Source organism: Notothenia rossii (genome assembly GCF_949606895.1).
Source record: "Notothenia rossii genome assembly, chromosome: 5".
NCBI lineage: Eukaryota > Metazoa > Chordata > Actinopteri > Perciformes > Nototheniidae > Notothenia > Notothenia rossii.
The window spans coordinates 21,393,488-21,420,451 of NC_136903.1; the positions used below are offsets into that span (position 1 = coordinate 21,393,488).

Consider the following 26,964-nt stretch of genomic DNA (forward strand, 5'->3'; position numbering starts at 1 on the left):
AATCCTGCTGTGCTATTTCAGAAGCAGGATGAAGCTTTTCATCTGCTCCAGGGGGATTGGGCTCAGGCAGAAGACCGTGGTGTTGGAGAAACATGGGAGAAGGGAGGAGGACGTGTTTTAATGCGACCAAAGACTGGAGGGGAATGGCATGAATCACTGAGGGCAAGTAAACAAGGATTGTATTAGCAACAAATAAGTGGCTGTGGGGCTGGATGTTGAAATGCAGCTGCAGCAGCTTGGCGTGTTTACTGAAGCAAGGATGGAGAAAAAAGGGAACAATCTTTCAAGACTTTGCAGAATGACTGCACCAGTGCCTTCAAACTTTATATAATTGGTTTCTAAATGTTAATGCTTTGGCCAAAAGCACTGAACTAAAAGCATTATAGACTTGGTGCCTTCTCAACACTGTCAACTTACACTTGGACAGGGGTTATTAAGTAAAAACATTGTTTTATGTATTTTATTTTTACATTTTATTTCTCAGTTTATTGGTGTGATTGCCACTCTCACAAGGAAATTAAAAATGTCTGCTCATGTGTGCCAATTTTCTAAAGATTGAATTTTGAGGCAGTAAAGATTTATTCCTAGTAGTGATGTTGCCAGTTTTGCTGCTTTTTCCAAATTACCTGTTCTCATTTCGCTGCGTATATCTTGGTTGGGGATCAGCATCTCCATCATTAACATCGTAGCTGGCCTCAGGGTCCTAAGAGAAACCAGAAAACAGTTAGGGCATCATTCACGCCAATTTTAACTCCATGCAATTAACTTTGTTCCATTTTCCTCAGAAATGTTCTGTAAGTGGGCCGTGGGAGGCTTTGTCATACCTCTTTGTATTTTTGACTTACGTAATTGCTGATGAGGTCTGGGTGGTCCTTTTCAATTCCATCGTCCAGGATTGTCACCACAACACCTTTCCCTGTGTAGCCTTGGGCCCAGGCTATTTTGGTATTCAGGTCTTGATGTGACGGGGTGGTCTGGAAGAGACACAAGGCTTTTGTTCAGCTGTCAATCTGCTGTGACGGACACTTCCAAGACAAACCGGCATTAAAGGACTAGTGTATAATGTGTGTTTGTGAGAATCAATCTGCAGAGTCGATTTACTCGCTACACAATCTTATGATAAAATAGAAATGCTCAATAAAGGAAAACCACAAAGACATAAAAGGGAAGAAAGATCAGAGGTGGTTCATGGACACTTATAATCCAATTTTAATGCATCACCCCGACATGTCTGCCTCCTCGGGCAGAGCTGCACAGTGTGAGCTACACGCTGTAGTTACGCTGTCAGAAAAAAAAAAACTGAAAACCTGTTGCGGGTCAGAAATCGGTGAGAGCATTTCCCACTCTCACTGAAGAAATAGGGAGAAGGGAGGCAGATAAATAAAGGGATACAGAGTGGTATAGCTTGATTCGGATGAGATATTTGGCACAGTGAGAAGTATAAAGAGCAGTGAGCGCCGGAGGTGAAAGAGATGGTTAAAGAAAACCAGTAGAAAAGGAAAAGACATCACAGACAACATTCTCTGCCGCTTTTCTGTTTCCTGCTGATTTCTCTCCACAGGGCACGACTCCTGCATCTGCACTTCTCAGAGGATGCCTGGCTGCTTAGGTAAGTAGCTTAAATTCTTGGAAGTGGGCTTTGAACTGGCACACACACACACACACACACACACACACACACACACACACACACACACACACACACACACACACACACACACACACACACACACACACACACACACACACACACACACACACACACACACACACACACACACACACACACACACACACACACACACACACACACACACACACACACACACGCACACACACACACACACACACAATACAGATCTTAAATAAATGTTTGCTAGAAACTGATGAAGCCCATGTACCAGAATAAACCAATATACAAGCCTTTGATAAGAAAATATTGATCCTACATCCAAGACAACATTTCAGCACTGGTGGCTTATGGATTAAGCCAAAGCATCTTTGTTTGGTTTTAAAATCCAAGCTGCGTGGAATATTTTATTTAAGAAAAGAAAGGGTTTCCGCCCTTAGACGATTAGAGGTATAATGCTGAATGGCAGAGGTGGTTTCACAACTTCTATTCGCCTGGAGATTTATGTCTGGGATAGTCAATGTTGTCATTAATCCGTTGCAGGGACAGAGGTTTTTGTGCATACAGAAGGAAAAAAAAGAGCAGATTAGGGCAAATTGAAGCATCTCAGAGGAAAAGCTGTGCATTCTGAAACAGACACATTGCCAAGACCATTTGCTATCAATGTTTCACAGGTGATACAGTTTAGTTTGGTGCTGACATTTAATTTTCTTTTCAACCCAGCATTCTGGGATGCATTGCATTATATCCGTGACTGTGGAAACCAAATGTTGGTGGTGAAGCAGCTACACCTAAAGGCTGCAGGGTTAGTACAAAAGACAGCAATTCAATGTATGCTCATCAGAGTGACCATGAGGGAATGAATAACTTCTGCTGCTGCGATAATGAATACATCTTAATTTAGGTGCCCTCACAAGCTTCTGCAGAGTGGAAACTATTGAGTGGTGTTCAGACAGGACTGAAAAAGGAGACCTTCAAAGTTTAATTAGAAATAATTGCAGAGCTGTAATGTTTCAGGACAACACTTTTCTATGAGCAAATCTGAATACAAAGAAGCATCTACCTCGCCTCAAAAGCTTAAAAGGCACTCCAAATGAAATACAAAAAACCAATAGACAGTCTACTGACTGATGTATTGCAGCTCTTAAATTATACAGCAAAAAACACTATGTTTGCCATTTGAGAAATAAAACACATACTGAAGGGTTGACATTTTGCTTTAACGACGGACTAATTAGGACTAGGCTATAAAGATAAGAGACCATCACACACCAGGTACCACTGCTTGGGGAAATCGGGGTCTGTTGGGTCTTCATAGATATCCCTCTTCTTCCTTTTTTTCACCACTTGCTGCTCTGCCCACAGGACCTGGGGTGTACAGACACAGAGAAAATTCATAGTTAACATAATTATCTTCTATTGCTATTGTGTCATTACTAATGTTCTCATTTCAGAAAGTGTTGCAATGTCCCACCGACGGTGAAAAAACATGGCCCCAGCTGTGTTCCAATAGCAATAACCAGACTAGAGGCAGAGATGTGAAGCAAATCTAATTTATTTCCTTCCCTGATGCTGAGGGAAAGTGGCTGCCGTACAGTGAGCCGGAGAAGGGACCTTTGAAGTCCTGGAAGCTGCTGGGCTTTGCAGAGGACTGGTATGGGGGGGGATACACTAAATGTCAAAGAACAAATAGTATATCATTTGATAACAGCAAAAAACTGTTCCAAACATCCTTGCCAATACGCAATAGTGAAATATTTAATGTCTGTCTAACGTCTTCTTCCGTGCTTTTATGTATATATTTTGACAGGTGTTTGACTTTGTGTGCATTATTGTCAGCTGTAAGAATGATTAAAGACACCAATAGACTTTCATATGGGTTCAGATTTCTTCCAGACAGCCAAAAAAAAACTGAATTGCCACATTTGATAAGCAAGCTGTTAGATAAAATCATATTAAGTAACACTTCTTAAAAAACAGTGTACAAAAATACTCCTATTTCCATGCAAAAACTGTCTTACAAAAATGAATTGAGTATGACAGCGATCCAAACAATGAGAAGTATCTATGAAGAGCCTTGTTTACCATGAAGAGAAGTGGATGTAGGTGGAAAGACCTGTGGTGCTACTTTAACAAAAATGTTTCAGCTATGAGTTGAACATTAAGGAGCAACAAATTCAAACCATATTTTTTAAAATTGGACTGCTATTTCTGCAGCAGACGGAATTTACATAGACACCATAGAAGAGACACTTATCTTCCGAAGCAGTTTTAGCAAAAGCTGTTTTGCATTATTATTGTCAGAGATAAATGCCTCCTATGCTGAGTTTTCGCTGAAGGTGACAAAGCCTAAACTCATTCTACTTCTTTGTCAAAAGCACTCAAGTGAAGCGTGTCTAAACTTGTGAATCTCCTGTACAATACCAAGTAGATACTGAAAGTCCAACTTGTTGCTCAAGTATAGAAAGTTATTTCCGACAGTTTTTCCCCTCTTTGCTTGTTGCCGTCAGAGTTGATTTGAGTAGTGATTCTTCTCCACTTGTTTGATTTCATAATTTCATGCTCTCACAGCAGAAAGCACGTGGTCTGAATGAGAACTGGCTCGGTGCAGCTACCGAGGGTGGTACTGCTCATAACCTAGTTGAAAACTTTGCCTCAGAGAATGAAGCCATTAACCTTACTCAAGTGACCCAGGACTAATGAACAATGATCTCATTACATCACATTTATAACTGCACACCACATTATTATTGCAGCAAATTTTCAACCCATAAATGCATGAGATGATGGGCTGGATACTGTGGGAAATATAGCTTCTCGTTTATAAAGCAAATTCATTCATGCAAATGATGAAACTTTTTACACATTCAACTCACATCTTATTATATTACTGTCATTCAGGGTAGTAGAAACAATGTCATGAAATCTTATTTTTAAGGTTAATTGTTGAATATTTTGTGATCACATGTGTGAAAATCCACTCTTATGGAGAAAAACAAGGTCTAATCAATGTCTTTCATAAGAGCCAGTGATGGAGAACTAATGAAAACACAGCGGTCTAGAAGAAAAAACCACCCTGAGGTGAAGGACAAGGACAAAGAGTAGCCCAACAAAACCCCACAAAGAGGCAATCACGGTCTAAACGTGGCTCAGGTCCGCGATCCGCCCGAGAAAAAAACCATTTGTTCCATCTCTCGCACGACGTCCTGAGGGCTTCTCTGTCTGATGACGAAGGAGAAGTCGAGCTGGACTGTTTGTAATGCCGAGAGACAGACGGAGAGACAACCTGAGCTTTGATATATAAATCTGTTTCCACAGTTTATGGAGAAAGATAAAACATTTAAAGGACAAGTCTGGTGTATTTCAATCTTCTTTTGTTATTATCAATAAACCCTGTGGAAAGACAGAAAAACAACAATAAATTCACCCGAAAGTAGGTCCTAAGCCTGATGTAGCTTTTTCCTCCCTGTGTCTCCAAATATTATTGAAAATCTTTGAACTGTTTTATATTATATTAAACTGCATATATTTGCGTTTTAAACAGACAGAACAAGACATTTAAATCATAACTTTGGACTTTGAGAGTCTATGATAGACATTTTCTATTATTTTCTGACATTTAATTACTAATTGAGAAAATAGTCAACAGATTCATTGAGAATGAAAATATTCATCAGTTACAGCCTGTACTTTCCTTAACCATTTTAAAAAAATCCTATGAATAACAGGATAATTGTAAAGCTCCAGCCTTCTTAACATATTCAAATTAAACAATCTGAGAGAGATGGACCGCCTATGATGATTTAATGCCAACAAACACTATGTATAATTATTAATTTCAGTCCCTCCTGTGACTCATACTGATACATTTACATCCTGAGTAGGGACCAGTGGGTTTCACAATGACAGCCACAGACCAGCTTGGAATGAGACAATGGTTGAGGAAATAAAGAATATGAAATACCACATGCTTGATTTCTTTTACAGTAAGGCTCAGTAAAGGGCACATAACGTACACTCTTACAGCCAAAGAGAGATGGATAGATGTATTTTAACGTCCCTCAGAAACACAGCTCGCAGTATCCTGTCTTACACTGCGTTTGACCAAACCAACAGCAGCCACCTCAATGCAAATAGATTTTTTTCCTTCATGGACAAAGTGTAGGGTGTGGAGAGAAAATGACAAACAGCCCTTTGCAAGCGTAATAGTAAAAGCTTATGCAGCTGCCAATGTCATCTCGCCACTGTGTGATTATTCAAAGGGGATGGTGATATGAGACATGTTAGCACCACGGAGCAGAGGAAACGAGACAAAGGAGCTAATGTGAGAGACAGCAGCTGGATTACTGAGAGGAAACACTGTAACAAGCCCAGAGTTTAGCATTGACTAATCTCAACCCCACCATTATGTATTCAATGCCTTTTAAATATGTTTGCTTTGAACCAGGTGAGGCAGAACCCTTGGTTTCCTTTTTGCTATGGTTCAGATGTCACACACAAATATGAATATACTAACGTGCGTAGATAAACTCATGTAAACCAAAACCCACTCACTTATGCTGCTGTGTTTTTTGGCAGTGGTCACGATTTGCCTGAGGTTTGGTTGGTTTCTGGTTGTGTGGGTGGGTAAATAACCTAAGGACAAACTGTTGCTCCTTAACCAGAAACATCAAGCCCTAAATAGCGGGAGTTTAAAGTATTTTTCTAACTTGAACCACTGACAGAAACCAACCTATGAGACGGAATCTCTTTATCTCCCCGGCTCTACTGTGAGGGCTCAACGTTTAAATAAAAGAAGCTTTCTCTCCCAAGTGGAATCACCAAATTGGAAAATATCAAGGCATTTTAGCCACACAGTTAAACTCACATTCCATCATCCAGATTAATTATACTCTTTGCGAGCCTCTTATTAAAGATGACATCCATTTGGGATTGATCTTTTCTTATAAATCCTGCAGTTCTGCCTACAATTCATTTTTTATCCCTCACCAATGTGTACAGCTCTAAATTCCAGTATAGTATGTAATTAAATCCATGGTAAAAGTACAAAAGTGCTTGCCTCTTTGACTGACCAATACAACTAATTAGTTGCGGAATTTGAACATTTCAAAGACATTCTTTTGACCATTTGAATGCTATAGTACTCTCCTAGCTTTCAGGCAGACACCTTTGAACCCATAGGCTGTCAGAGGCGTGTTCACATTGCCTTAGCCTGACCCCCTACAACACTGGCCCCACTGAATGTCACCGTATCTCAATAATGATGTCTCGGGGCTTCAGCACTTGTCAGACCACATCAGTCTTCTCCTCCAACAGCTTGACATGGGCTTTGGAAACGAGTTCTCTTACTGATCTTTTTTACATCTACCTTACTATAGATGGCCCTAGATTGTTATCACTGTGTAACTTACAGCTTTAGATTTTAAGATTTTAAGCATTTTCCACTGCTGTGTCTAGATGTTTTCAATGTAAACATGACAGCAGTGTGTTGTTCAGTCAGTGGTCAGCAGCACTGAAAAAAAGCTGTTCTACTGTACTCCTGTGCACATGTACCTGTAGTTATTAGCTGCTGCTGTCTGGGTTGACAGCTATTCAACTTTTCTATGACATCAATTGCAAATCTCGTTAATGTACAGGCGTCAATTTAAGTGAAGCTTTCACCATTTAAAATAGTGATGTGTCAACCCTATCAACATTATTTATTGAGGTTAAAAGCTTTGGTAGCTAGTATCTCTTTGGTTTTATTTGTCATGTTCAAGTAGTCCGAGAGAACACTAGACTTCTGCATCCCCTTTTGGCTCTGTTTCCAAACTGTAGAAAATGTGACTGTGAAGGGAGTATTTGGCCAATCAAAGGTTAAGAGCGAGACTTATCAAAAGATAACCAGACAATATCGTCAAAAACAGTGACGGAGAGAAAATATTGCTAATGGTTTTGCTTTCTGCTATCTATTAGCACAATCTCTCTCTGTGTCTGAAAAGCATTGCTGATATGTACCGTGCTAGAGTCATAAAACACAGAATGTCACATCTAAGTGCTTTACAGGCTCCTGGGTTTGCAATATATATATAAGCTATATAAGTGCATTGAGATCACTATCACTCTCAGGATGATGGCAACATGAATGACAGTTACTCATACAGGTTATTCTATCAAGTACATTCATATGCCTGTGATCAGCACTCTTTCTTTTTCTCGGGTTCTGTATTTGCCACTGATATTCCTCACCAGCTTCAAAAAACTCACCTCTTCAATCTGGCTTTTAATGTGTGATTGTTGTTATATTGCTTGATTTTAAATTTGACTTCAGCTATATTTATTTGTTGTTCTTTTCTTTTCACTATCTCTGTAAAGCGACTTTGAGCACCTGTAAAAGCGCTTACAAAATAAATCTATTATTATTATTATGGTTATTATTATGATATTCCACTCGCAGCCAAGGTGAAGGGCATTTTGTGTGTGGTGCTCGAGGCAAAAGATCATTACATATTAGAAAAAAATAATATTTTTCAACATTCTCGCTGTCAACCAAAATGTCTGGAATCGTAAATCCATTCACAGCGAGGTTTGTGGACTGTCACTATTTTTTAATGGGACCTGTGTGGCATTTAGGCCCAAACAACATCTCCTCCCTCAACAGCTCGGTGTTGAATAAAAGCAGCCACCAACACAGCTTGATAAAGGTTATGACATTCTTAGACTGTAGGAATGTACTATATTCATCTCAGCTGTTGACCCCACACACAATCTGAAGAAGTAGTGAATCTGAAAAACTGATTTGCTTTTTTTCTATAAAATGTCTTCTGTGTTATTGGATAATATATAAGGCGAGATTCTGATAGTGACTATTATTACACATTTTATTATAGTAGCATATGCCCTGTTGCCTTCACATCACAGAAATGTAATAATTTATATATTTCACATCTAATTAGCATTTTTATGCACAAGGAATGTTTTTAGCTTGTAAATAAAATCAAAAAGATGGTAGTGTTTGCTCAAAGTTTTTTTTGTTCTGTAGTGTGAGGTGTTTTGATATAAAGTATATTAGGTAGTGTGTTCAGTTACAGGACTTAAGAGTAATGTGTGAAATGTAAGTGTTATCAGTGTAAATAATGCTTTCTAAATGAACCAACACAATTGTTTTCAGCCAGTGCATTACATTTAGTATTTAAAGAATGTATGAAAAGGTTGATTTAAAAACAGGACAGAACAAGAGCCCTCTGGCATCCTACCCTTCTCTCTTCTGGTGTTCTCTGTCTATGAGAATATTCTCTCTGTCTATATAAAATCAATACATAAAAGAACCCGACAACCTTACAATAGAATACAAGTGGACACTGCTTGTGATTTCTCCTGCCTAGGAACAGTACAAACACAGTATGGAATTGATATACTGGTCCGGTACTCTCTCAATCCCATGTAAGAAAAAAACAACTTCCTTTCACCATGTTGGCTTTTTCATGCTGACTCAACTATTATGGTATGAGACGAGTTATACCACTGTATGCAAGGTATGGATTGTTAGCTGCTGGGCTGTGTGCAAATAGGATCAGATGTCAAAATCTGAAAATCATTCAAGCAAGGTAAATGTTCTTGTTTCTGGATGTTTAGACGGATGACTGCCAATTTTTCCCTCTAGTTAACATTTAGATGCAAATAATGATTTCACAAAACAAAACAAAAAAGAAAAACCGGACACACAAAACGACTCCCAGCTGTTGTGTTGTTTTTGTGGCTTTATTTGCATATTTACAGCTAGTTGGTACCTCAGATTGGGTCATGGGGACAGATGGAAGGACCGCATGGACTGAACAGAACATAGAGTTTGACAAGCTGTCATTGACGCTGGCATCCTTTTTTCTTGTGATATACACACTCTGAGTTTGTAATCAAATCTGTCTTTTGGCCCTTTGTTGCTAACGTAGTGCTGCAATGAGCCGTGTTAGAGCTGACAACAGTCTTACCTGTGGTTCTTTCTGCAGTCTGATGTGCATCCCCGAGTGGCCAGACACAGCTCTCTTCTCCACGGCATGATGCCTGAAGTGATAATAATCTCCAAAAACCTGCACAAACAGAGAAGGAAAAGGTAATGAGTTCACCTGCAGCATCTGGATGGCTAGATAACACTCACAAAGGCAAATGTGCAGACAGCGTTCATTTAGGAAAGAGCTGAAAACATGTCCATTGAACATTGGAGTCTGGCATTTTCTGTCTATATATTAAAAGCTAAATGAGTATCTATTACCGAACAGGCCAGCAGAAACCATTATAATATTTCCACTTGCAGCACATTGCAAGAGTCTTAACCACTGAAGTGCTGTAAAAGCCGCATGAGAGAACTGTAGCTGTTGATAGTAACCCAATGGGTCTTGTATCATTACTTCAATGAGCTGTTAAATGTTCACTAGCCAGTGCAGTCTAAGATGTTTTGGGATTTGAACAGAGCCCAGAATCATGTTTTAGCTATGGGATAAATACAAGAAAAAGCTCTCTATTCCAACACGACCTGGATGAACTGGTGCAAACCTGGAAATGGGATGAAGAGTCTTAAGCCCTTTGCAGGAGAACATGTCAGAGACACATTTGTATACACACACCAACAGAAAGTAATCCATAACACAACAGCAGCTAGACACTAGAAAAACATGACTAGATGCATACATTAGAGGCAGTGTCACTTCAAAGCAAGACTGAAACATCCGTCACACATCCTGCTCATAAAAGCGCTTTTAAGAGCAGGCCAATGGGTGACATTTGTCCCCAAACTGGCCTGCAACTTCAAGCGTCAAGCTTTTTTTAGTAAGCCTTCCTCTTGAGAGACACGGAGCAGCCTGTCTCTCCCCGAGTCACGGTCAAGGAGAGGTGACCTGAGAGCAAGATTGAGTTAAATAATTCAGATGTCCAGAGATAAAAAAAGACAAAAATAACCAAACAGTGAGCGGAGGAAGAGAAAGAAGAGGAGCAGCCCAGCCACTCTTTACAAGGGTATTCACAGGAGAGACGCCTCCATTTGAAGAGGAAGCATTGCAATCTGTACAGTCGTGCCACTGGGGACTGGCTCACCTTCACAAGCCCAGTGGAGCGGAGGAAGAGAGGAGGAAGAGGAGGAGGGGGGAGGGAAGGGGGGGGGGGGGGGAGGAAGGCGCAGGGTTTGACAGGCCGACCAGGCAGGATGGATGTGTGTGAGGCGGGAGAAGAGCAGACGCAGCAGGATGGAAGGCTCTCCTGGGGCTGCAGGCACATTCTGCAGGCAGGCTGTCTGCGAGGGCCCAGACTGAGCTGGAGCTCAGAGGCAGTCTCTGGCAGCGCTGATACAACACTGCCAGCCTGCTGCCAGCCTATTACTATTCATTTGTCCAATATTTGTAATTAGGACCTGATTTTAAACCACTTGCTGTGATCATTTCCACATAAACTGAGTGGCCATCAGTCTTAAATAACTCAACGTTGTACAAAAATGATTAATTTTCCCTTAGAGTTCGGGTTGCACAAAATGATGTGTGTGAAAGATGAATAAGGCTGCTTTGTGAGGAGACAGCTCTGCATACAGACAATCCTTCAATGATTACAAATGTGGCAAGAGTGGTAAAAAAGTGTCAACGTAGGACAATTCCCTGGGTTAAATAGCTTGATCATTATCACTACAATCCAAGATATCAAGCATATAGATGCCAAATAGGCAATATAGCTTTGTATAGCTTAATTAATATAGCTTACAACTGACAGAAAGGTGAAATATTATCGCAATAACAGGATAATCTCCTTGGAGACACTCTTGTGGAAGATCTTATGTTGATGCTGACTTCTTGACATCTTAAGTGAATTCAGTACATCAGCATCTGACCTTACAGGAACCCCTTCATGAATATAACGTTAAAGCGATTCAAAAGGAAATAGCCTCTGAATGATGCAAGATTGAGGTGAGATGAGGGAAGTGACCCAATATATGAACGAGACCCACTTTCCCATTGATTGCGGAAGGGCAGGAAGCTAATTCTCGCGGCGCAGAGGTGGGTTTTCTGTCGGACAGACCTATTTCCTAGATTGCTGATGTCCTCATTTAGACCAAGACTCTCTGGGTCTTGGGAAATTGAGATGGAAATATTGGTGTAGCTGCCTGAGTCATGCTTCTCTTTAGTTTGAACCAGAATGAATCATATTGCGTGAGTGTGTGTGTGCCAGCGGTAATAATTGAGAGCACTGCAGGTCATTAGTCACCCTGCCACTGTGCTGCGAGTCTGCCTGAGAGGTATACTGCCCTTTACTGTACACTCATATCTCATGTTATTCTTACTGTTGTTTCTCACCTATTTCCATCAATATATAACTTCCTGTTGCCTTGAGATACATATTTAATGAGTAACAAATGCATTTGCCTAATAATAACTCTTTAATTGAAACTATCAGTCTAGACAGGGGATGTAGAGCTGCAATTAACGATTATTTTCATTATGAAATAATTTTCCAATTGTCGGTGGATTAATTGGTTAGTGCGTTTGTCTATAAAATGTCAGAAACGACTGAAAAGAGTGTACTATGGTATTACAATATAAATGAAGTGGCATTGATTACTGTACACACTATAATGAAATAAAAAAATTAATTAAAAAAATAAACGACTAAAAAATGCTTAAAAGGTATACGATCTGACCAAGTATACAAGATAGTGTTTTTATAATGACATGAATGAAGGAAACACCCATATATCTAAAGGATGTTCAATATACCGATATTAGATAAAGTTGATATAATATCGATATATTGCAAAATTTAATTGACTGTAGTTTAGAGTGTTTGTATTATAAACACTATATGTATATTTATATATATATATATATATATATATGTGATATGAGACTAGATACTATCTTAAATCTTTGATATTGAGATATGGCATAGGTCTCTTTTGCTGGTTTTAAAGGCTGCATTGCAGTAAAGTGATGTTTTTTTCTAAATTTAGAAAACTGTTCTAGCAGTTTATTATTCGCCTTTACCCACTCAGGCATAATGTCCACATTGATTATTTATCCAACATCACATTTTGTTAGTTCCTCCATATGGCCCAGCATAACAGCAGTAAAAACAAAAAGTCCAAATAAGTGCAAATCTGAATGCAAATATAAGATTATAGGATTGGGGTAACCCCAGGCAAGTGGAATAATGAAGGTTATGAAGGTTGACATAAAATATGTATCCATACCAGGGTATTTTACATTTATGAATATTAACTTATGTCAGCTCTGTGAGAAATCAGAATTGTGGCAAACTTGTGTTTTCAAGACTTTCCCAAATGTAACCCTAAGGCCAAAAGCAAACTGTTACACTCATTAATTTCCAGGCTCATGTATGTAATTAGAGCATGTAGGCTATACAAGCAAAAGCCATACAGTATTTTACATTTTCAAAGAATGCTCTCATCTGTCAATGTGTTAACATGTGAATCAAGCCACCACTAATTAGCAACAGATCTTTACAGAAGATAGGTGGATTTTAGAAATAAGAAAAAAGTTGTTATTAATAAACAAGAATACAGCTTAAAAGGGAAGTGATTTGTAAAATATCCATAAAGAAAAAAATCAGCTTACAGTTCTGTTTCATATGGGTGTTGAGAGATGTATCCATAGATCTCTTCATGTTGCTCTCAAAGTGCACCAGATTGATGCTTTTAACTTCAACATTTAAAAAAAATCTTCCTGGTGGTGCATGCCCCCAAACCCCCCTAGATGAGGTTAGATCCACCCCCCCTCCCCACTGAAATCATGTCCACATGGGTATGAAACTAAATACAGTTGCACACATCTTGTGTCCATATCTTTCTGTTTTGGTAGTCAAGAGGTTGCTTTTTCTTTGCACAGCATGAAAGAAACGCAAAATGAATGGGCTGTGATTTGAGTTTTTTAAGCAGACGTTGAGTTCAATAACTTGTACGGCCCTCGAAGGATGTTGTAAAAATTGAAATGGCCCTTGAGAGGAAAAAGGTTCCCCACCCCTGCTTTAGAGCCTGTGTAGTCAGGTTTACTGCTCGTTTCACTTTATCCAAAAGAGTATATTTCAGTTTATCTTCTCTGATAGTTTCAGACTTTGGTCTAAATGTCCTTCTAAACTCCAGTGAAGGTGACCATTGTGTTCGATTTTAAGATATAATAAATGGAGCATATTCATCTCTTTTTCTCCCCTTAGATGACCTGATCTCCAAATCCATGCATTAATGGAGCTCAGTATTTTGATGTTCTTTATATATTATAAAAAAATGACAGAGATTCTGTTGAGGTCTTTTGGAGATTTTTTTGTTGGCTGAAAATGACACTGAGATAACGTTTTCTCAGTATGGATCAGATTCAGATTCAGATGTGAAACCAGAATTCAGCAACATTAGGTAAGTCATAATGGTGAAATATTTCTCAGTCTAAAATAACCTCTGATGAAGCTAAGTGCAAGGATCTAAGTGTAATGTTATTGCTATGTACGGTATATTGTTACGTCTTCATGTTTTTTAACGTAAAATTGCTTTTTTATTTTTTAAACGAGACCTCCATGATCTTTTAATATATGATAATGATATTTGCCTTGCCTTTCCTCAGCCTCCCTTAGCACCAACAGTGTGCAAATAGCTCACTTTCGCTAACCTCAGCAAACTGCCAGCCATTTCGTATTGTTATGCAGTAACACAGTAACCTACGGTAGTGTCTGTAGGCGGTTTGCCCAGCTAAAACCCCAATCACAGAATATTTCACAGTCGTGGACTCAGTATTGTTAATGGGCTTTAATCGTTCATAGAGGTATAGGCCCAAAAGAAAATATCAATCAAATACGCACATTTTACAATAACCTAGCTGATCATCAGTAAAACAAGTTATTCATGTTGTGTAAATTGAGTTGTAAACAGTTCACTGTAATGCTTAGAAATCCATCTATAGCCTCCAATGTTCTCTGTCTCTCTCTTTCTATGAGTCTGCGAGCGTGGACAGAGGGACTTTTCCCTATTCAATCTTTGTAATTATGGTAATTTGCTTTTAGCATTGGACATTTTAATTCCTTTAATTCAGCGACCGTTTTTGAAAGTGGAGGTTTGTCTAAGCTGTGATATAATTGTCAAGTATTTCAAGCTTGTAATTTCAACAACTTTGAACTTACAGGAGTGCGCATCAAAGCTGTGGGAGTCTGAAAGGTGGCTGTATTTGAAATGCTGCTGACGTTATGATAGCTTATCAAAAACCTTCAGTCAGTCCGAGAGATGTGTGGAGCATCAAAGAGGCATCATCATTTCTTCAGCCCAATCAGTGATACAGATGATTTTTATTTCTTTAATAATCCTTGACCTTGCCTATTTTCTCTCCCTGCTCCCACTTGCTTCAGGGCAATACATTTCAAAATATACGGTTCACCACAGCATGTTCAAAAGCAGAGGTCACACTACATTTTTCTACACTCCACGGGGTAATTCAAGCCATCTGCTGACGTTATCAATCACAGTGGTTGCTTGATTTCAAGGTGACCGAATGTAATGTCATGGTGTGTCTCTTATATCCCACTCTGGTGTGTCCCTTTTTTTGGATCCCTCTATGGTGGCTGCCTTGGTCTCAAGCCACCTCACGCCACGGATGTTAAGTCAATATTTTTCACAGGGGATTGGCTTCAGATCGGTGGTGCCGAAACAGAAATGTAGCAAGCTTTCACTGGGCTGTAATCTAATGCTGTTTCACATTGCAGTGTGTGTGCATACAAGTGTTTAGGCAACTTTCCAATGTCAAAAAAGAGGGAACGTTTTATTTTCATTCTCATCAAACTAAAGACGATAAAATTATGCAGAGCACGCAGTTGTTGTGAAATTTGTTTCATACCAGACACGCTTTGGTGTTCCCAAGTGATAGGCAATGGAAAAGGTTCATAGTAAGATCTAATTTGTCTTATCACGGCACTTAAATTCTGCAGGGAGACCTATGCTAACTCGAATAGAGGTTTGGTACTATAACGGCTTAGGAAAATAAGAGAATGTGTGTTGATGTCAGCCGATTAAGCATGTGTATCTGTGTGCTTATGTGAATACAAATGTTCAGTATTCAGCATTGGAGCTTAAAAGGTCCACTACGCTAGTATTGACTGTGACAGACTTCCACATTTAGTTTATTCCCTTAAGCTTGTGTGCAAAGGCAAATCCCCCTTATTGGAACTGGCGTCAATCAGACCTATCTTTCAGGGAAAAACACTAGCATCAATGGCTGCTTGGAGACAAAGCAATAATAATAATTCACTCTAAACAGTGAGCACTGTAATTCACAGCCTGTGATATATGATTTCTCTAACCTTGGTGGAAGATGCAACAGTGGGCACATAAAAGTGTGAGAAACACACAGCAATGCACACAATGCTCTTCTGCTGTGCAGTGGAGAGGCACTCACAGGCAGCTTCTGTTGTACATCTGTTGTCATTGATTGCCACAGAGCCCACCAAGCCTTTCTCCTCTTTCACTTTTTTTTTTTAGACTTTGCCTCTCCTTTGATTTATGTTGCTTACTCAGAGAACCCACATCAGTTGTTAAAGCACACAGGAATTGGTGCTCTTGGTTGCTAACAGTTTATATGTACAGCAAATTTGTTGTTGTGCGTTGGCATGGTGTGATATTTGCTGTTGGGTTAATAAAACAGTTGTGTTGTTATGGTCTCCACTGAGCCACTGGGCTTCCATCGTTTGGACTAATTACAGCTGAAACTCTAGGGTTCCGCTTAGTAGGAGAAAGTCATCATTTTACTCTGAAATAGAGGCTAATTGAGTGTTTTCAAATGAAGGGTAATTATTTGTCTGTATCTTAGCTCCAATTCTGCATGTTGCACGCTTCCTCTGCATTTAGCAGCTCAGGAGACTTGTTGTCTTGGGAAAAGCTGAGCCACAAAACTGTTTTGGCTAATTATGCGGCGGAATAGCAAAGATTTAACAAAATGCCTCTGAAGACCGTCCCTTTAGTAGTAGTGCAGAACCAGGACAGAAGCAGCATGAAAGGTGTGAAAGCCGATTTGGGCCATTGAATAAATCTTCTTTAATAATATGGCACAAAGACCTTGAAGGCAAAGCTAGATCACGGTGTCCGTCCAGACTTATTGTTGTTCTGGGAGAGTAAACACATTGAATATGAAAGAAAGGAGGAAATGAAATTGAGGCCGGAGAAAGAAATACATCAGAGGATAATAGATGAGTGAAGAAAGGGGAAAAAGTTGGAAATGGCTACTAAAGTCATGCATGACACTTATGGCGCATTTCCACTACACTGTGTTACTATAGTTACTACCCCAGTTCCTAAACTGTAATGGAAACGCAGCATAAAGTGAGCCTGGCCTACCAAGGCCTAACTATACCGTACTAAGCCGTATTAGGCCCTGCAGTCGAAATGGCCCAACTGATGCCAGGCCTTTCACTTATATTACCATAACACTACATTTAAGTTATTATGCTCATTTTCAGGCTCATTTTTGTATTATTTTGTACCTCTACTGTCAGATGTGATTCACACAGCCTCTTTTCACCCTCTGTCTGAACAAGAGCCAAGTCTGATCTGATTGGTTAGCTGGCCGGCTCTGTTGTAAAAGGTCAAACACTTTCACATGTCCCGCCCCTTTGCCTAACACGTTCAATGTGTTGGAGTGCTAGCAAAGCGTGAACGTTACATAGTGACGTCACTGTTACGTAAGTAAACAAAGGAGTCAAATTGGGGCATTTCAGGCAGGGTGGGAGTGTGGGTGTCTCTGGAGGGAACTTTGGGATTGAAGCCTCTGCAGACCATTTACATGTACAACATCACATAAGGGAAAGGGACAACCTACAAAAAACTAAAATAGGGCCCCATTAAACAGTTCTGTCACTCTAAATGATTAGTGCCTTTAATTCGAATCAATGATGTTCTCACCCTCTGTGATTTTATGCCTGGATATACACAACATATCTCTCATGCCTTGATGCAATGCAGTAAGATTCCACCAGAAACATGAAATGGCCATCATATATTCATCTCAGGCATTTGCTGCGGACATACAAAGAAAAATGTGGAAAAAGTAGCATGCCTAGTCTACTTTATCTCTTTGGTGTCTTTTCTCAAGAGAACAGATAAGGCACAGAGCAGGAAGAGGTTGCTTATCAAAATCCACACACACACCCACCCCCACACCCACCCACCCCCACACCCCCCCCCACACACACCCCACACCCACACCCACACCCACACACACACACACACACACACACACACACACACACACACACACACACACACACACACACACACACACACACACACACACACACACACACACACACACACACACACACACACACACACACATTCAGGGTAAAGCTACATCATCACTCAGCCAAACGCGTGCTCAGAGTGTCACTGATTCCACCAGCCTGCATATCGAACTTGCTGGTGTTTACAGTGATTTACATAATGTGCTCGCAAGCACACGCACCTCACACACGAACGATTCCGAGCTCTGGCCTTGAGAACGGGAGACAGAGACCAATACAGAGAGGTTACATGTGAGGGATAGTGTGTGTGCGAGAGAAAGACCTTTAAATATTTCAGATCACTCCTTGTATTTTTTATTTGAGCTTTGTCTCACTGGGCTGATTCTACATTCTCTATAATTCTCTTCTCTATAATCCCTCTCACGGTCGGAGAAATGTGCAACTCAAATTATAAACACTCAACTTTGACTATGCTTCACCAGAATATTCATGGAGTTAAAGGAAGGTTGGATGCTTGGTTTTTAGCAGCGCTACAGCACAGCAGTGGATTCTCCATTTCTCCTTTGATATCAGTAATCATGCTGCTAACCTGCTCCACTATTACTAAGCGATGGTCCATCAAGCCTAGGGGTGAGAGGTAGCTGGTTATCCTTCATAGACTTTCTGTTACCTTTCATTGAGGAATGATTAAAAAGCAAGCAACAGAGAAGAGAAAAGAAAGAGAAAGGATGAGGGATATACCAACACATATTTAGATGCATTGGTAAACAGAATCTTTGCATGAAACAGGGGCCACAAGGGACGTCTTCCACTTGCCATGAGCAAAAGCAGGAGAAGACTTGATGATGTATGAAAACAACTTTAGCAGAAAGCAAAGGATTGAGATCAAACTAGGTTAATTTCCAAGCCGACGGGAGAGGGGAAGAGTAAACAGACATTTTGAAGAGAACAGCATCACTGCTCTTTGGATATAAAGACACGATGAAGACAAGCGTGCCATCACGGTGTGTGCATCTAAAAAAGAGCTCATGCAATGAAGCATGTGTCATGCAAATGAGGAGAAAGACAAATAATAGCTGGAGAGTTAATTGAAAAAAGAAGAAAACACTTCAACACGACCGAAAATGTTGTGAAATAATGAGTATGTTACAGCTCGAAGCATTCTTAAGTGCTGTTCAAGTACGACCAGAGTGCTGTTGGCCCTTAGTGTATGCATTGAGGCAACATGTTGCCTTGATGCCATGCCATACAAAAAAGCACATACAACACACACTTCCCTTTCTTCCTCCTCCACTCTTTATTTGAATTGCACCCTTGTGCTCCTACATGACCTTCAATCTGTTTTCCACATTCAAGAAAGGGCAAACTTCCCAAGGAATAAAAAGCCTGCCGCTTGTTAGTACAGTAACTACATCCATGAAAAATCAATGTGAGGGGCACTCAAAGGGTTGTCCTATAGATTTTTCATAGACTCAGATCTGTCAATCTATCAATGGCTGCAAGATGGGAGGATCACTGGGAGAGGCACCGTGGCTGTACGGCTGCCGTGATGGACCAGGGGAAACAAAATGTGTAAATGTCCTCTGCCTGATATGTGCCCTTCACTTCAAGGGCTCAGCTCAAGAAAATGGAAGCTGTCAACACCTTCAGAAATACAACAAGAAGATGCAACCCTACGGCATTAAAAAAAACAAAACCCTTGAAACAGAAATCCCCCCCACACTCTCACTAAAACATCACAGAGCGCTGAAGGAACACCTGCATGCACCGACTCACTTACAACTATGTATATCTCTGCGTTCAGTTCTCCATGTGTGCGATGAGGTCAATAAAGAGAGACGCCTCCAGCCTCCAGCTGTCCCCTGCGGCTGGTTCCTCAGACAGTGGCCTGTTTAAGAGTGCCAGGAGTCTGTGAGGCTGCTGTATTATTCATATGCAGAGTTAAACTCAGCCCACTGCTCTATTCCACATCGCCTATGCTGAATTCCCTGGTGCCAGCATAGCCTCTGTCAGGCTCCGTCACCCTAGTTTTGAACAGCTGAAGTAAATAGGTTCCACTTCCATTTCCATTCTGCACTCGTCAGTTTAATTCCTTTATTCTACAGTATGTGTCTTTCCCTTTTGCCCCCAGCGACGCTCCCCTGCTTCAGTCTATTAAAACCGACACGTTTGGTGCTTACATTTTATCCCTCTTCTCATGTTGAGACCCTTATTAAAATCATTCATGTCGTCCTATCTGCTAAATATAAGCCTAGTGAAAAGCCTGAGAGATTCAGGCTCTATGTGAATGTGTTGCAAATGAGATACATTTATCCTGCTTTGCTGTGTTCTATGTTTTTCAGCGCATGATGGGTTTTATGTTTGTAGCCTTTTTCTGAGGTGCGTAGGTCAGCACTTCGTGACTCGCCACACACTGCAGTGGTTCCAGAGGTGAGGTAGGTGAGGTAGGTTAGGTTTGTCACTGGCAATCGAGCGATGCAATGCAATTTGGCGCCAGGATTGTGCTTGTCGGCCCAGAAAGGGTCAAAAGCACTTTGTTCAAGACACACTTCTATTCCTTAGTTTTTTCGTCACTTTAATAGAAGAAGGCTCACACCATATAAAACCTTAAAAATTAAATGTTTGTCTGTGTTACTGTTCACTTTCATTACACGTCCTTCAACCAGTAGACATTTACTTGCAAACATATCAATCTGTATTCCGATTTATCTTCAATAAAAAAGTAGTACTCTGAAGTCCCATTTTTGAGAACAAGTGATTTGGACTGAACCATGTAAGGAATTTTCCTGTATTAAATATGATAAAAAGTCAGGACAAAGTATTACCTAGTTCCACGGATATACACAGCTCTGGAAACATATTAAGAGAACATTGAAACATTATCAGTCTCTGGTTTTACTGTTTATAGGTATGCTGTTTTATCAGGTAGGAAGCTCAGAAAAACTGTTCTTGGCTGAAGTTATTTATTATAATTTCTTTCTATAAATATCGTGATTATATTTTCCATATATATTCTGCACCAGAATATATATATACACACACACACACACACACACACACACACACACACACACACACACACACACACACACACACACACTGGGGGATAAGTTCAGTGATGTGTTTTATAGTCACAATGTTACCTTGGATACTATACGATCTAATATAAAAAAAAAAGACATTCAAAGATGAAAAAACACAAATATGTATTTTACATTTAAATGAAGGTGAAATGACTGCGAAAAGGAATGAAGTTCTTTATTATTAGGTGAAATCAGGTCTTGAATGTCACATGCAAGAGGCACATGGCATGGATTGAAAGAATTGTACAGGCTTTTAAAGAATATTCTCACATTCCTTAAGATCCTTCAGCCACATAGATCAAAAAGAAAGACTCATACTCCCTCTGAGCATTTCCAGAGAGGGGCCCAGGACACACAGGCAGCAGCCATGGAGGTAGAGGAGCTAGGCGACTTCAAGAGCTGAAGGGTGCGACTTTTAACCAGGCCCCGTCCAAATTCATGGAACATTAGGTCCAATCTTTGAACCTCAGAAGCACAGACAGTTGAAGACATAAAAAAGTAGAGAGTTTGAGGATTGGGGTCTCTGATTATTGAGAAAGTTTTCCTTCTTGAGCACAGCATCATGAGCGCCTGAAACAACCTCTGCATGGGAGCTGGTTTGGTGCCAAAATGTGAGGGGCTGGTGGAGCAGTTGAAAGCGATGGCGTACAATGAGTCACTGCCAAAGACTGTATTCATAAGGTCACTGCACAAATGCATTGGAAACAAAAAGGCAGATAAAGAAGCAGATCGTCCTTGTAAGCTTGTACACTCAACACAATTATTGATATTAACTCAAATCCCAATTAACCTGTTAAACCCGAGCCTGTTTTTCAGGTTTCAGGCTTGAAAATGACATTCCCAGAACAAATGACCATATCTTCCCTTCTAAAAGGGTTAAATTAATAATCTTTTTTCTCAAAGTAATGATAAACCTGTCAGTTGGATGTAGAAAAGTCAGATTCAATATAGATGTTTTTTATTTTAAAGAAAATTCAGATTGAACATGGTAAAAAACTGTAAATTATAGTGTCCGTCCCAAAAATATGTTGTACTTATAGTGAAAACTAACCTAAGAAAGAGGTGAAATGTACCAACGTGACGGCCATCTTGGTGTTGGTGACGTGTGCAAGACCAGAGTTGTAGTTCATTGAGCGCTTCACACAAAGAAATGTGTAACTTCACAGTTTTACGACACATTTGAATTTTTTTGACTTGCAAAATTATCTTTTAAATTGACAAACATCATATGTGTAATTCGTGGCACAATTCAAACGGGATCGAAAGATAATCTTTCTCTCCCCATTGACTTCAATACATTATTTTTCCGATATAAGGTCCCATGGAGGTCGACCGGAAGGGGAGGGACTTCGCCACTCTATAGTCCTTATTTGGTCATGTGTGTGTGTGTTAGACTGCTGCATTGCCAAGACCGGAAGCAGCAGCCACTCTGGTGGCTACCATTAGCAGCTAACTTTTGCTCTGCGATTTTTACATAAAAATGGAATTATGGATTATAAATAATTCAAATTATTGCCCAGAAACTTTATCAACCTATGGATTAACCAATTCAGCTGCGTTTTTTCTCGTTTTAATGCCATTGAACACGTCTTTTGATCAGATTAACAGCTACGGTGAGACGATCTCCCTAGAAGCTACGTAAAGGTACGTGTTGTGATGTCTGTCTTTGCTTCCCCTGTCGCAAGTTCGGATCACTCAGTGATGATACTATATACCTAAATAATCTGTGGAACCTCAGCTTTAATCGGATATCTTGTATGTGCAGCTACGATAAGTAATAAGGGTACTTTTGTCTTCTCTGCCAATGTCCGTTAGCATTTTTCGCTAAGGGGTCATTTAGATGCTTCTTATGAGACTTGTGTTTTGTTTTGGTAAAAATTGTTTATATCGTCAGTTAGCTGAGATCATTTCCGTTAATCTGGTATAACATATTAATAGGTTCTTAAATATTAAGATTCCCTGACACAGTGTCCTGAAAAAAAAACCCAGGGGGACCTTGGGGCTTAACAGGTTATGTTGTCACTAAACACTCTAAACACAAACAATAAACAAAAGGTGTCACAGGGGATAACTGTCAGAGCTCATGCAGAATTGTGTAAAGTAGCAGGTAAAATCAAAGGATGTTGTTCAATTTGCTGACACTTTCTTGAAGTGCAGGCAAGGAAGTAAGAAGATAAATGTATACATACATATGTTATCTATTTATAGCTATACTTATGCATGAGTGAAACTCTTGCATCCCGTCCTCCGCCCACATGATAAAAGGAAGACTTTATAATCATAACCGGGCGGCTGTGGCTCAGTGGATAGTGCTGGACTTTGAATCAGGGGATAGCAAGTTTGAGTCCCACTGCAGTCAGCCTGTCGTTTTGTCCCTGAGACACTTCACCCCAAATTGCTCCTGTGGGGATTGTCCACAGTATTGAGTATGTAAGTCGCTTTGGATAAAAGCATCTAACAAATGTTATGTAATGTTATAATTCCTCCGTTTTTATTTATAATCAGCAAGGAACCCACTCAGGGAATAATGATGTTGTTGAGCGCGTGTTCAGGTTATTTAATTAGTGTAAATTAAGGTATTGAACAGTTTTTCTTCAGTGGCATTCAGCCAAGCAAGGTATGCTTTGTTATGGTGCAATTCAAGGCAAACATATTCATTTGCTGCAAAGGGCATGACATTTACACAAACCACTTCACACAACACAGTGTGATCAGAAGCAAGCCACAAGGCTTTAATCATTTTACAAGAAAACATTCAAAAGGAGGAGAGAAAGCACACATAATTAGAAGATGAATAGACCAGGAGGAGTTTTGAAGCGTTAAACCCTAATTATTTAAGAGTTTACATCCAATGCATCAGAATCTGAAGAACTGTTTTGCTATGGGTGGTGTATGCATCTTTTGTGGCAGCACTGAAAATATGAGAGAACACAGCACTTATTATAAAGGACTCTTGTGCAAGGTCCCATGATAGCCTTCATAACAATGATAAATGGCTGTAGCATTCTGGTAAGCTACATCATGTGACTACCGCCTATAAGACTGTTTCTATTCCAATGGGAGCATATAGGGAAAGATTTATGCGGAACAGAACAGCAGATTAACATCCTGGGAACCTTGGTATATTTCATACCCTCATTGTGTTTTCAATTTTCTTTCATACATCAAGAAACACAGATATCTTTCTGAAGGCTGGATAGAGACAGCCTGTTGTGCTGCACTGTTTGTTTTCCACAATCATCATATAACAGAAAAACAATGGAGCTGGGAGCAGTATGCCATTCAATTTATGAAGAAAACCCAAGGAGAAGAGTTTCAGTCATTCTCGACAGCCTCTATGGTGCGATCAGTTAATAGCTTGAAAGGATTCTTCTCGAATGTCATCATCTCTCAACAAAACTTACTCCAGCCCCATAATGCTTTAAAAAAAGGGTGGCCGAATTGTGTCATGCATGCTATGATAATTGTGATAACAGCTTGTAAATACATCTAAACTGCACCATTATCTGCTTCATGTTGAAAGATTAAATATGATATTATACATTATTATTGCGAAAGCATTTACTATGCTCTAAATAAGGGGAACAAGAACTGCCGAAATATGTTGTTTGTCAGATTAAAGGTTTAGTATTATAACATTACCATCACTTCTACTGTGCAACATTTGGATAGCCTGCAACCTCCACTGCAGAAATAATGCAGCATAGATGGAGGACAAAGGTATGATGGAGGGGGGGGAGTTACAAAAGCTACCAGTGTATACAAAAAAGTAGACATAAATAATGCAGTCATATTTCCCATTATAGTATTATGTAGACTAGAAATGTATAGTGCTCCCTGTTCTATCCACCCTCCTAATGGGGAGACATTTAGGGTAGTGGGTGCATTACTCCTTATTTATGGCCATGTAGTGTACATAAATAAACTTGCCTGTCCGGTCTGTTGAATAAAAGCATAAATCAAGGTGTATGGAAATTGTATTTCTTTGATCAGTTAATGAAAACAGCCATTAAATGATAAAAGTGTGTTTTAGTTTGAGCGAGCTTCTGCCCAGAGGAGAGAAAGTCGGTTGGGAGTCACAAGGGATGAGCATCATGTGCTGAGGACAACATGTGAATACAAACAGAAACATTCGAGAAACTATCCCCTTAGAGGCATTTTTCCACGGCTGAAATCTTTGTGTATGTGAGACAAACTCTTTATCAAGACCTAAGAGCCAGAAGGTTGTAAACGCCTATTGAACGAAAAGCCCCTGCTATGTTCTGGGTCAACAGCTCCATTCTTTCATGTCAGTTTTATTTCATGGAAAACAATTTGAAGAACCTCTGTATCGTTTAAATTTGAGGGAGAACTGCTCATGCGGTTTGGGACTCTGTCTTCGCCCACAAAGGACTCTAAAGGAGACTGAAAAAGGAGACAAAACTGCAAAACTATTCTGCATTCATCCCCCTCTGTGAACAGTATTCTTTCCACATGGCAGACACTCTTTCTTCATTATTCAGACTGAGAATGATCTGACTGCATGAAACTGAATCTACCACACCAAACTCCCCACGTCTGTATTATTTTCCACTAAAACCTGACAGCCCTCGAATGTCTGCACACAGCTCATTGGCCACTAATTACACACATTTTAATGTAAACAAATCCATACATTTGAGAGAGTAGCTTTAATCCATTTGTTTATAAAATTCAGATAAAGGCGTCATTGGACCATGCAATGTCGGTTTGCTTATAACTTGTGTTTGAATAATGTAGGATGCGACAGAGCAGCCGCTGTCTGATGTCAACAGTTATTGATGAAAAACAAATCCAGAACTTTCTGTATACTCCTTGAAGAAGCTACCTGATCACCGATGGTGCCTACATCCGGGCGGGCCAGCTGCCTTGTTATTTCGACATCAATCTCTGTCTTGTCTCGGCTAAATCACATCAGCTCCCAATTGACCAAGTGTCACGCTTCAGAGGGGAGCCTGATATCTCCAGCCTCACAGACCTTTTACTTCCCCATTCTGCTTTCCTCAAAAGGTCATATTTCTACTTTTATAGCAGCTCAAAGGACAATTTGCTCTGCACAACTTTTTTCTGGCATCATATCGGCTTGTCAGGCTTAGGAAGAAAAAGGGAAAAAAGAGAAGGAAAAAGCTCATGAACCAATGTCATCGGCCTGGCTGTGTATGACAATGAATCCTTGAACATTCTTTTGGTGCCAGTGCTGGTTGATAAAAGTTTTACTGGAATCTTTCTTTTTCTCATTAAAGTGAAATGAATACTTGAGTTTTGCCTTCCCACGCAATCCCTGCAGAACACAGCAGGGAGGTCAGGGAACATGGTCGTTTGTATGCTCCAAAACACATGTAATACTACATAATTTGTTCGCTTCACTTGCATTAAAGACCCCCCGGAGTCAAATGAAAAGATGGCGTGCTGGCTTTCGATCGCTGCACCAGTCTGTTGTGGAACATCATAGGGTCTTGGATCAGAAATAACACAGTAGTAGAAATCCATAATTGAAAAGGACTGACGTGCAAAACTCCCTTGTAAGTAATTGTGAAGTGAGCTGCCTCATGTTGCACTTGAATGCTTAAAAACTGAGCTGACATCTTGTGTTATCCATTGAGACGAATGTGTATGTACTCTTGGAGGACTTACAAAGCAATATGTGCAAAAAATCTTTATAATTACAAAGCTTCAAGATTCTTCACTGTATTGGTATAATACATTTAACTACAGTATTTCATCAGAGCTGGTATGGTTTTGATCAATATCTATAGAAATGAAAAGAAAACTAATCGTTGTGAGCGCGTTCCACTGAGGACCCCTGCTGAGCTTCAGTCCATAGCTGCCTTTCATCAAAATGAACTCTGTGTACTGAGCTCTGATTAACACTTCATGGAGTCTTTAAATATTCATGTAAAAATGACTGATTGATGACTGAGAATCCCTAGACTGGCATCCAAAACAGGATATGAAATTTAATAAATGAAAATGCTAAAATATCAAATACAAGAT

The 26,964-nt window shown here is 39.9% G+C and overlaps 1 protein-coding gene across 2 annotated transcripts in view; it reads right to left on the reverse strand.

Moving 5' to 3' along the window:
* Positions 1-26,964, reverse strand: part of furinb (furin (paired basic amino acid cleaving enzyme) b) — an 83,037-nt gene that overhangs the window by 38,101 nt on the left and 17,972 nt on the right. For both annotated transcript variants that reach the window (XM_079679967.1, XM_079679966.1), the window contains exons 3-6: positions 9,598-9,696; positions 2,903-2,998; positions 846-974; positions 627-703 (exon numbers count right to left, since the gene is read on the reverse strand). In XM_079679967.1, coding sequence (XP_079536093.1) covers positions 627-703; positions 846-974; positions 2,903-2,998; positions 9,598-9,696 — 401 coding nt within the window. The remainder of the gene's footprint in view (positions 1-626; positions 704-845; positions 975-2,902; positions 2,999-9,597; positions 9,697-26,964) is intronic.